This window comes from Gavia stellata, chromosome 3 (genome assembly GCF_030936135.1).
Source record: "Gavia stellata isolate bGavSte3 chromosome 3, bGavSte3.hap2, whole genome shotgun sequence".
Classification (NCBI taxonomy): domain Eukaryota; kingdom Metazoa; phylum Chordata; class Aves; order Gaviiformes; family Gaviidae; genus Gavia; species Gavia stellata.
The window spans coordinates 97,810,382-97,822,317 of record NC_082596.1 but is presented as its reverse complement, the minus strand read 5'-3'; the positions used below and the strand labels follow the sequence as shown (position 1 = coordinate 97,822,317).

The window sequence follows — 11,936 nt, the reverse complement described above, 5'->3', positions numbered from 1 at the left end:
TGGTGGGCCCAGTCTTGAGTCTCCCAGTACATGAAAGCTGTTGATAAACTTGAAAGACTCCATTGGAGGGCCAACAGGATGGCTGGGCATTGAAGCATAAGACTTGTGAGGAGAGGCTGAGGCAGTGGGTGTTTGTTCAGCCTATGGAAGGAACAACAACTTTCCAGTTCCTAAGAGGAGGTTACCGAGAAGATAGGGCTGGGCTCTCTGCCAAGGAATGAGAGACGAAGGTTATAAACGAACAGAGGAGGCCCTGGCTAGAAAAAAGGAAAAAAACTCCTGACACTATGGGGATAATTAGACAGTGGACTAGATTACCCAGAGGGGTTGTGCAGTTGCCACACAAGAGGATTTTAAGACCCGACCGGACAAAGCCATAAGCAACCTGGGACCTCCCAAAGGCCCTTTCACTCTGCATTATTTTATGATAACTCTCAGGGTGGATCTTCTCCCTTCTGTGTAGAATTTTCTCCATGTAATACAGTTCATCATATCATATCTATGTATTTAAAGTCAGTGCATACGCTGCTATTCACCCCACAGACCAGGGAAATTACATAAAAGGTTGCCCCCCTCGTTTTAACTAAACAAGATCTAAGACCATTTGAGCAAAAACATCACTAGACAGGATGTGACAACATTTTTTTATTGTTTTAATACGAGTGAATAGATTAGGAGATCTGAAATGTTGTAAAGCAATATACATACTGAATAAATAATATGCACAGGAGAGTCATGTCTACATTATAACACTGGCTAGTATTCAGAATACTTAAAATAAATCCAGTGACATTGGATAAAGTCCATAAAAATGCTATCCTGTCTTCCCTTGTATGAAATTGTTCAAGTATAAAAAAATCCAATACAGTGTAAAATATTAAATTCCATTTCGGTCAAGAATAAAAATTGCAAGTATTGTAGTTTCACAGGACAATGTAAAGCAGCATTTTCTAGCAAAGGGAAAAATAGTCAGTCTACGTACAGATGAGTGAGAAAACGGCACTAATGTATTTGAGAGGTCTACATGAAAAACTAGGAGAGGGAAAAAGAATGAACTAGCAATATTTTATGTAAAAACCTAAAAAAGTGTTAATTTAAAAGTACCCTCATACAGTGCACATACTGAATTTAAATAAATCCAAGTCAACATCCTTAGTTAATTAGGTTAATATTTAATATGCTACATCTAAGCCTACTAAATAATTTATGCCATGAGATGAATACATAATTTTACAGTGTCACATCTAAAGTTGCTTTCTTTAGAGCGCAGCATAGTAAAACTTTCAAAATAAATATTTCTTTTTAAATAGCATAACAATTAAGGCACAGTATAAATCACATACCATTAACCCTTCAAGAACTGCAGTCTTGGTAACAAAAGTTGCCTTGTGTACTGTATGTAATCGCTAATAAATATTTTAAATATAATCCTGAAATAGATACTAAAATTGTACAAATGGTTTCAGAAAAGAAAATTCCCTTAAAACACTTAAAGGTTTTAATTCATTAAGCTTCTTCCTGCCTTTATTCACAAGTTACGAATAGATGCAATAAATAGAAAGAGAAGGCTGTTGTAGTAAAGGGCTGATCCTATTTTAGAATCAGAATAGCTGACACCAGCAGTTAAAGTTTCCCAAAAGTGAAACAGGATGGGGCGAGGGATTAGGATGTGACAAGCTCATCACATGAGCACGAGTGATGTGTTCTGTCCAGAACTGTCTGTGTTATTGATTGTCTCTACAGCTGTTGCACCCCTTACTTCCACATCACTTGCTCCATAGTTCCACTCATCCAGAGGACAGAGAAGAAAATAACTTTGGTGCCTGTCCGCCATCTTACTAGCCGGCCATCTTCCTTGGGTTGTTCGATGCCCGTTAGTGAGACAGTGAGAAGGTACTATCTCACGAAGACAACTTCTGAAAGCTAGAAAGGACAATCAGTGCTTTAAGCTTGTTTCCTCTTACAATGGATAAAGATTACATATTGCTGACTCAGTTTTTGACCCTGGCTCAAACTTTTCAAATACCATTTTCTTTCTTATAAAAGGCAGTTTTGCTTCCCTGATACTGTAAAAAGTACACCTTTGCTTTTTTTGATTCTTGTTTGCTTGTTTGTTTGAAAATATGAAGTCCCATTGCTACTCCTGCCACTCTTTCATGACAGTACAGTATTTTTTTTTCCCATTTTCTTCTGGCTTGATACTTGAAACTAGACGTGCCGCACTACCCCTCCCCTCTAACAACATGATTTGGATGCATACTGTATGAAGACAGTGGAATAAAAATCTTTAGTTTCACAATAGCATCGCTTTCCTTAAAGCTCCTTAGTTAATATCAATTGTCTCTGATTCACTACTTATACTGGAAGGCTGAAAAGAGGAAGAGAAAGAAAGAGCTTCCTTCAGGAGTCCATCTGCTATTGCATACGGTCTGTCTGCAGCTGTTGGGGCTGGTACTGGCCAAAAGCGGCAGCGGCTGCAGCAGCCGTCCCAGGCGCTGCTGCGGTGATGGGCTGCTGCACCGCGTAGCCATAGCCCCCCGCCGCCACGTACCCGGCAGCGGCAGCCGGTGAGGCGGCGTACGGGTACTGCTCATAGGCGGCCGCGGCGGCCGAGTACTGGGCATACGCAGCTCCGGTGTAATCGATGTAGGGCGTAGTGGAAGCAGCGGCTGCTGCGGGCTGAACGTGGGGAATTACCACTCCGGGCTGCACAAAAGCCTGTGGATAGACATAGTGAGCAGGTATCCTGTTGAAAGATGGGAGAGGGAGTTAGAGTTGGTATGCGAGTCAGCGCCTAAGCGTCACATCCATACTCCGAACTAAAACAAACTCAATTTAGTTGTTGTTATGTGCATAGGGTTGCCACAATAACTAGGCTGAATGGACCGATTATCAGTTCACTGGCCTGAAGAGAAGCATCGCTCCAAGGCACAGCATTATAGCTGAGTTAAATCGGAGTGTTTAATGTTGCTTGAGGATATTATGTTTGATGCTATTAAAATCTTTAGAAGGACCAGGATTACTGATTGTCAGTTTTAAGACAACTCTAAAGGAGTAAGCTTGACTATTCCATCTGTAAAATTGCGGTATTTGTTTTTCAAAACACCTGCAAGTCATTGTTATTACCCTGCTTCTCACTTAACTACTCGACTCTTAGTAAAATTATTTCCTGCAATACTTTTATTATTAGTAACTGAGCAGTTTGACAGCATCACTGTAATGAGTTTGACAATAGCCAATAAGGCAACAAAATGGTTGAGCCCTGACTTAATGTATCTTCTCGGGGCAGGGGGTGGGGGCGGGAAAAGACCGTATTGTGGCAACCCTACTTAAGTTGCTATGCAGACTCAGCACACATTAATTTCTCTGCAACCTCAGTCACCCTTATTAAAAATAAGAAAAAAACAACACAGGCGACAAAGGAGTTTAAATAAAGTTCACAAGTGTGGTAAACACAGCAAGAATCACACTTTCCAAACGAACGATAGTGCAGCTCACTCCGTCACAAGAGGCCATTGAGGGGAAGCTACATAGATGCTATTAAAATCCATAACAGTGACTCCTAAGTACATGTGCATCACACTTTTATGAAGTTTGTAAGGACACAAGGGTCAAACCTGTTTTGATTATCAGGCCACTGATGTCCTGTTTTGTGCCAGCTTGTTTATTTCTATGCAAGACATACAGCATAGAGTTTTTTGGGAGATGGGCATAGGATTAAGTCTAAATAGATCTGGTGCTTAACAAAAGCAAGAAAAACCCCAAATTTACAGCTTAAGAAATAACCATTCTGAACAGATTAGTACACCCTTTCCCGTCTTCTCCAAGTCACAAACTTGCTTCCTTGGCTTGTTTACTTAGCCCTTCAGTTTTGAAAACTGGTCATATCGTCTTAGCACACAAATGTACATACAAGTTCATCTCATAGTTGTATTTTATCATATAATATGATTTTAAAAGTTAATATACTCAATATAATTATCAATTTACATTCATAACCCTGTCTTGCATCTGGATTTCCACAGAGAAGTCCTCCTTATATGCAACTCCTTTCCAGTCAGTGAATCTTTATATAAATCCATGAAAAACTGCTTGTGCAGATTTACTACTATTTCATACTGAACTTTACCTTTACAGACAGCTCTATAAAGACTGCACCAACCTTTTAGCGCACTGTAAGCACAGATGCAAATTGCAACGGTAAAAACTGTCCTCTTTTCTCCAAATTCAAGTTTTAATGGAAAGGGGTTTTTTTGTTTGTTTCATTTTTAAAATCACTTCAAGATTTACTGAAGTGGTCAACAAGGAAACATTTCAATCAGAAGGGACACTGTCAACTAGATTCATAGCAAAACATAGTTTAAAATAAGTGATAGGCTTTAGAACAGCCCAGTTTTCTTTTTAAGAAAAAAAAGAGCTCAGTTGATTGAATAGGAATATTAGCAGAGAGAAATGTTCATTTGCTGCATTTAAGACATGAACACCACAATCATAAAAACCCAACGTGTCAGTGAAATTCATTTCCTACTGTGTGAAGGGACAAATAAAAAAAAAAAGAAAAGTGACAAATAGGGATTGGGAAGGGAAAGAAAACATAAAACAAAACCGCAAGTTGGGTTTTTAACACTCACCTAATTTATGAAGTGATTAGCCAGAAGTGCATTTGAAGCATACTTAAGCTGGCTCTGTGCATTTAAATACACATCATTACCTGAGCTCTCCATACAAAACGGATGAGCATAAACAAGCATTTTGTATTGGTCACCAATCAAGTACAATCCTAACAAATATAACACCACGTTTTTTAAAGTATTAAGGGAAGAGGTATAAAACGAAATGTGAAGTCACCGAGAGCCTCTTCTGCATCATTAAGAGTCCATTTAACATCACATCAAAGGAATCTTTACATACAGCATTTATGAAAGAGAGTAATTCTAACAGAAGAGACAGTAAGCAAGCTTATCTAGATGCTTGTGTTGACTTGGACCAATGTTCCTAAGATTTTCTGAAGACATTAGGACACTCAGTCATATCCTTGAACAAGACAGAAAGATACATGTGCTCCCACTTAAACTCTTGTGACTTGTTTTATTTAAGCCAAGAAACTAACAGGTGGTGAAGTTATGAAACATTATCTGTTTGCCACATCTTACCCTACAATAAACATAAACCCTGTGCAGGCTCCTCACCACCATGCCATTTCACACATGATGATTGACAGCATAAGCTGCAGTGGGGCTATTTTTGATCATCTGTCATGCTACAACTGTTTTGAGTCGAGTAAAATGGCTTTATATGGCCAAAGTAAATTTCTACCTACTGCAGAGGCCAGCACATGTAGGTCTCAGCCATTCAGAACTCGGCTCCTTTCAACCTCTGCCAGGTCAAAAGCTGAAAAAGCAATTCCCTGTTATGCTGGATATCCTCAGTATCCTTAATTTTAAATAAAAGCTGCTGCTTTACTTCTGAGCGTAAGAGTGTGAGAATTATACATGGTTTAAGCTTTCTTTCCTGGCAGTAGTTTTTATTTTGGAATGTGTATTTATTGTTTTATGCTTTTGCAATAAAGAAAAAGGGAAGCCACATTTAACTTTAGCAGTAACTGTAGCTTTGGGATATTCAAAATTGAATGACATACACTCCTGCCATGTGCTGTAATACCTTCATTGTTGTTGTAACAGAAGATTTGTGTTTAACTAAGACCTCCAAAGTAATCCTATAAGCAATAAAAAAGTGAAAGCTAATTATTTTGAAGAAAAGAAAGAACTTTGTAGGCTAATGCAGAGAGCTGTGGCATATAGAAATTTAGTGGTAGTAGCACATCATTGACTCTCAACATCAATTCTTGTGAAAGTAGATATTTAACTTTGAACTAAATGTTTTGCTTTGGCCCTTGCATGGCATCATCTGGTTTTGTAAGCATAATTAAAGAGCACATTTTCACCAATGCACAGCTTTCCTTATAGCAGAAATAGGTTACGTGAACTTCAAGGCATAAAAGACCCTTAAAATGCTTCCTTTTAAATCTGTGCCTGATAACATTAAGAGGACATTTAGCATTCTGCATCTTAACTTCTGACTGTTCCGGCTTCATTCCCTCTTCCCAGATTATCCATAGTCTAGTATTATACAGGTCTTTATGATCATAAACTCAAGAGAGGGCTTTTCCTTCTGTCTTAAGAAAAGCAGAATTGCCTAATTCTTGGAAGATAATACCAAGCAGGTAGTATCAGCTAACCATTTGATAATGAACTTAATAACTTTGGATTTAACTCTGGTCTTACTAAAAACAGTGGGAGTGTTCTTATTTTGATCGAGGTACAAGTTTTAGACAGAAAATAAAGGAAGAAAAATATCTCCAACAGAACAAGTCATATCCTACACCAGTACCTCTGTATAACCCCATATTTTCCCACCAATATTAAAGTAAAAATTGCATGAGCAAAATTCAAAAAGCTATCTTAGGAGGCAAAGACATCTTCCCCCTCCATAAATTCCTATTGAATTCAGAGATAGTATTTTAATAAACAATCCTGAAAACAGAGCTGTATAGATAACCAGTCCTGTGATCAAACAGCTTTCTACGAAACACACCAACAGTAAGATAGATGCTGAATGTAAAGAGCGGGGAGAAAGGTTATTTGGCAGATGAATTGATCTCTGCAGCACTGAACGAAGAAAAATTCCCAGCATTTTAAATGCTTCAAGCATTGAAGCTAATCTAGTTTCTGGCTTTCTCCACCACAATAATGTTGTACTTAATTCAGAATATTGTAATACTGCATCTTCTCAGTAAAAGTAATGTAACATAATCCAATTATTTTCAGTTTCTTGTTTGACAGGTGGAGAACCATATCAAAACACTGCTGACCATACCAGAATATGGCAGCACCTCACTACTTTGCGCTCTGGTAGGAAAAAAAACCAACCACAAAACATTTGGAGCTTTTGTGTATGGATTAGTAGAGTGTTGGTAATGAATCGCTACTACAACCCATTTTACACAGCATATTAGTAAAGTGTACTTTTTAAAAGTGCAACTGCACAGGAGAAAGAAAGGCTTTAAGGTGACCATATATTTCAGTGCAATCTATGTAACATCCTCTAAGAGTGAACCCTTCAATAAAAATAGATTAAAGTAAGCACTGAAACAACCCCTCTTATTGCCAAGGAATATAGTGAATGAAGATGTTCATTCATCCTAATGAATGCTGTTCTTCTTAATTTGAACTACATTCTTTAGAAAAGGTACAGGTCATTGGAAATTTTGAGGAGGAAGCAGGATTAGTAATCTCCTTTGTTTTCACATAGCAGAAGAAAGGCAAAAGCCAAGGATTAAAAATGACCCATTTCATATATACATGACCCTGTGACCAACGTTCCTTTTCTTCAGATTTATGTACGTTGCATTAGAAATGAAACCTTATTCAGCCTCCTGGAAGAATTTCCCTGACCTAAACATGATTTACATGATCTATTGTTGGCTCTGGGTAAGGAAAGCAAGAAAGAGCCCTACATTTGCACAGCCCTTTTAGCAACAGATTGCCACAGGTTCTCCTTTTCTGTCGTGCTCAGCAAATACTCCGTCTCTCCACAGCTGATCCCCAGGGAGTCCACTGGTTCCTCTTTGCAACAAGTGCTTTAACAGCTCTGGAGACAATGCGCTCCATCTCCTGCCTACCTTACACTGTCCTCTCCTCACACTTCAAAAGAAGAACAAAATACAGTAGAGGATAATCATAAGAAGGAGAAAAAAAAAAAGACAAAACGTTTTCCACAACCTCCCCATGTGTCTCAGAAAAATCAACATTCTCTTTTAAAAGTACATCAAGTTTCTAGGAAAACTTTTTCCTACAGTTTTGAGGACAGGAACTGTTTCCTACCGTTTTGACAAATCAAACTACCGAGGAGCTATCGTTGCTTAATGACAGCTAGGTACAATATTCTAAAGCTATTCTAGTCAAATAAACAGAATACATTTGTGACGCATTTTCCCTGCTTTATTGTTAAGTTACTCATTAATTAGCAAAATGCATTATTTTGCAATGAGTTTCTCAGTCAGTGTGCATTAGTGAAGTGACACTGTATGGAAAGTTTAAAGCAGACTTCACCTCCTAATTATATGCCTGTAAGAAGCAAGAGTTAGATCTACTTAGGAATAGTATACTCAAGTAAAGGAGAAATGCGCTACATATTAAAGACAGATTGAAGAAAAAAAAAATCTCAAATTAGAAAGCCCAGGTGGACGTACATTGTTAATAAGGAGCTCCACACCCCTCCCAAGAACAAACCCCCCCAAAAAAATTACGAACATGCAAGCAATACGTTGATTTACTTAAAAATCAAGAAGTCACACAATTTAGCACTCACTACAAAATACGGTTAAAAAAGTCACAGGCTACAGCTTGAAAGCAAGGAAAAAAAAAAAAGGCCCTTTGCTCCCCATGGCAAAGTCACTCCTCAACAACAAAAACAAAATTAAAAAGACCCCCCCAAAAAACTTTCACTACAGCTCTTTCAATTAAATAAAAGCACACAGTTTAGCTATCAACACCACTTCATTACTGTAATAAATAAATAAAAAAAAAAGCACACGGAGGTCTATTGACTATATAAAAAAACATACATGCATCGTTAATCACCATTTTAGCTTGTTTGTGTTTGAGTCTACTGGTTACAGAGTTTAATTCCAAACAGAACTATTCCACCTCTTATCATCATATCCTTCTGATCAGTTATCTTAACTGTAAACGATCCCTGTCAGATTAGAAAGAGATAAATAACATTGAGTCAAGCTGAAAAAAGAGAAATGGGGCACAGCAATCTTGCATCAAGTCATACCTCCTTCTTTTATCATAGGGTCATACGGGACTGGGCTGCTTAGGTGGAAGGGACACGTCCCACACAACTTGACTCAGCTGCGGCATTTAGAACATGACCGACAAGGTGAGCGCAATTACGGGTATACATTTGTAAGTCTGAGAACTTCAGCATTGCTGGTGAGTTTATAAGGCTGCTACTGCAAGAGGCCTTCAAGGATCGTACTTTTTCTTTCCTTTTTTAAAAAAAAACGATTTTTCCTCCCCTGTTTGAGGTCCCATTGAACAGACTTACCCAAAAGGCCTCTGTATGAGAGCTGGATGAAGCTGCTGGACACCAAAGGCAAAACCTACCAACAAAAACACATCACATTCTCTGTGTGGGTGTTCTTTTGGCCACTTATTTATGCTATACACACACACCCACACACAAATGCAGAGTAACAGCCTTCACGAGCAACTTCCAGTGATGATGTCTGAAAGGCTGCAGAACCACAAATCAGAAAGCAAAATATATCAATCCATACACACACATCCCCCCATATGTGCATACAGTACTTAAGTAAAGCACACGCTTTCCTAGAGATGTTTAGGAGAACGACTTTTTCTAAAGAACAAGCACAAGGTTTTCATTCACATTTTATTTTGTGCTCCATTCTGGTCCCTAACTTCAGCCTCTGAAGGATTATATAGTACTTTCTATTCATCAGTGTATTTGTGTACTTTCTACAGACTTAAATTCGAGCTATCTCTATTCATGAGGACTTAGCGTGGGGGGCAAATCCTAACTTCATTTCTGTTGTTCAGGCGCCCAAGCATAAACCCCTTCTTTCCTTGGTGAGCACTTGATTACTTGATTACAAGTGTTCCCCAAGCTACGCAGACGGGAATACAGAGCAGCCTCCTTTAGAGCACAAACGTGCACACGCTCTGCGCTCCTGTCTCTCTTGCTGCAAAGCAGCAGTTTGGGAAGTGGCTGGGACATTGGATTGGCTCAGATGTGGTCTTAGGAAGAGCCGTTTCATTTTAAATTCTACATAATAGCTCCCATCTGTTTGAGGAGTTTGCATTAAGATATTGTTTGTATTAATAAGACTGCACACATTGGAAGCGATTCAGTCTTAGGCCAATCTTTCCCTGCAACGATACTGTAAATGGTCAGCGCCACCACATTCCCAGCAGCAGGAATAACCAATGAAGCGTCTGAGCTGTGGAAGCCTTCCTGGGGAACTGCAGATATTTCATCTCCGATTGATTTTGGTTTTTAAATAAGGCACGCGTACAAAATAGCCAGAAAGTTACTACACGCTGCATTTAAAAATCAAACCCAAAGCAGACCCAAACAGCGAGGGTACTTCAAGAAAGCGCAGGACAGCGCTACCCTTTTTAAAGTTCTACGCTCTTTGGAAACCTGAGGTACAGAGAGAAAAGCCGTTCGGGGCCGCTTCCTCACCTGGCTGCATTATCCGCGGCTTGGCACCCAGGTACGCCAGGTTCACGTTGGCTTTCCTGCCATCGATGATGGGGTTGGGGTCTTTACAGGCCCTTTCAGCAGCAGCTCTGTCGGCCATGGTGACCTTAACGGGCGATGCTGCGCATTAGAGCCCTTTCCGCGGGGAAGGAGAAGCCTCTCGCCCACGGCAGCGACCCAGCTGGGGGACAGCCGGGGCGGCGAGGGGCCCCCGCCCCGACCCTCGCCCGCCCAGCGGAGCGGAGCGCAGCGGAGCGCAGCGCCCCGGCGGCCGAGCGCGGAGCGGGGCGCCGGCAGCCGCGGCCAGCGCAGGGCGGAGGGCGCGGGCCGTGCTCCGCCGGCGGCAGATAACCCCCGGCGCGGCCGTATCAGGGAGCAACAGGCGCGGTGGCGGCGCTGCGAGAAATTAGGCAATTCCCCCCTCAGTCTCCTTTTTCAGTAATTCCCCCCCCCGCCCGCCCCGCCTCTCTCCAAACTCACCAGCAGGGAGAGGGGGAAAAAAAGGGAGAAAAAGCAAAAAGCCAAACTGCGCGACACCCCCTCCCGTCCCCCGAGCCCGGGGCTGCCCGGCTCCTTCCAGCGTCCCCGCAGAAGTTTCCCCGCGGTGCCCACGCAGCCGTCCACCTGCCCCTCCCGAGCCGCCTCCCCCGGCCCCCGCCGCTCCCCCCGCCCTGCCCCGCGCCCCGGCACTTACAAAGCCGTATCCCCGGGACTTGCCCGTCTGCCGGTCGGTGATGACCACCGCCTCCTCGATGTCCCCGAAGACCTCGAAGTACTTGCGCAGGCTGGAGTCGGTGGTGTGGTAGGGCAAGCCCCCGACGAAGATCTTGGTGTAAGTGGTGTCCTTCTGCGTCGTGTGCATCTTCCGCCCGGCCCTGCGCGCCGCGCCGCGCTCTGCACCCACGCGTGGCCGCCGGGGCGTGCGGGTCCTGGGCGGCGAGACCCGCTTCCAGAGTCAGCCCCGCTCTTTTTTGCCTTTTTAATCTTTTTTTTTTTCCTCCTCTCTGCCCCCCCACCCCGTTTTCCCCCCGCCACCCAGTTACAATGCAATTCCCTTTTGCCTCTGCAAACCCCAGCTTCCTCCTCCTTCAGGAGCGGAGCCCCGCAGCCTCCGGAGGTTTTGAGGTAGGTACCGGCAAAAGGAGGAGGGGAGGCCGGGCAGCAGCCAGCCTGGCGGCCGTAGCGCTGGAAGCGAGCAGATGCAGCAGCTGGAAGAGGAGCGCAGGGCCCGGGCGCTAACAACTGAGTGGCCTCCCCCCCTAAAAGCCACCGGGTCGGGCACTCTCGGTTCCTCCTCCTCCTCCTCCTCGCAGGGGCGGGGACGGCGGCGGGGCGGACCCCGCGCTCGGCCGCGGCCCAGCCGGGGCTGACACACAGCTGTTGGCAACAGCTGGATGCCCCCCCGGCCCCCGCCCCGTGCGGCGGGAGCCGGCCCTTGGAGCCGCCAGGCAAAGGGGCTGCTTCAGAGGTGCCCCGCGGGGAGGCTCGGCGCCCTCCGAGGCAGGTTTGCCCCCGGCTTGTGCAAATAGGACGTGCCGGGAGGCAGGGTCTTGTGGGGTGGCCGCTGCCCGGCCGGCCGCAGGGCCCGCGGGCAGAGCCGGCTCACTGGCAGCTGGCGGTCCTCAAATGTTTCCATCCCTCCCCGA

General features: G+C 43.2%; 1 protein-coding gene across 3 annotated transcripts; it reads right to left on the bottom strand.

Moving 5' to 3' along the window:
- Positions 1-630: 630 nt before the first annotated feature.
- Positions 631-11,191, bottom strand: RBM24 (RNA binding motif protein 24). Of its 3 annotated transcripts, XM_059836039.1 has the most exons (5): positions 10,985-11,191; positions 10,273-10,396; positions 9,115-9,169; positions 3,618-3,670; positions 2,655-2,746 (listed from the first exon to the last, which is right to left on the bottom strand). In XM_059836039.1, the coding sequence occupies exons 1-5, from the start codon at positions 11,150-11,152 to the stop codon at positions 2,694-2,696; spliced, it is 453 nt and encodes a 150-aa protein (XP_059692022.1). In that variant the 5' UTR covers positions 11,153-11,191; the 3' UTR covers positions 2,655-2,693. The 3 variants fall into 3 exon arrangements, with proteins under 3 accessions (XP_059692020.1, XP_059692021.1, XP_059692022.1); XM_059836037.1 differs by lacking the exon at positions 3,618-3,670 and having other exon boundaries at positions 631-2,746; positions 10,273-10,410; positions 10,903-11,191; XM_059836038.1 differs by lacking the exon at positions 3,618-3,670 and having other exon boundaries at positions 631-2,746.
- Between the last annotated feature and the right edge of the window lie 745 nt (positions 11,192-11,936).

Coding starts and splice junctions, on each gene's coding strand:
- RBM24 (XM_059836037.1), bottom strand. CDS start 11,152: ATGCACACGACGCAGAAGGACACCACTTACACCAAGATCTTCGTCGGG. Junction 9,170..10,272: donor GCCGCGGATAATGCAGCCAG/GTGAGGAAGCGG, acceptor TTTTGTTGGTAG/GTTTTGCCTTTGGTGTCCAG. Junction 2,747..9,114: donor CTCATACAGAGGCCTTTTGG/GTAAGTCTGTTC, acceptor ATCTTTCAACAG/GATACCTGCTCACTATGTCT.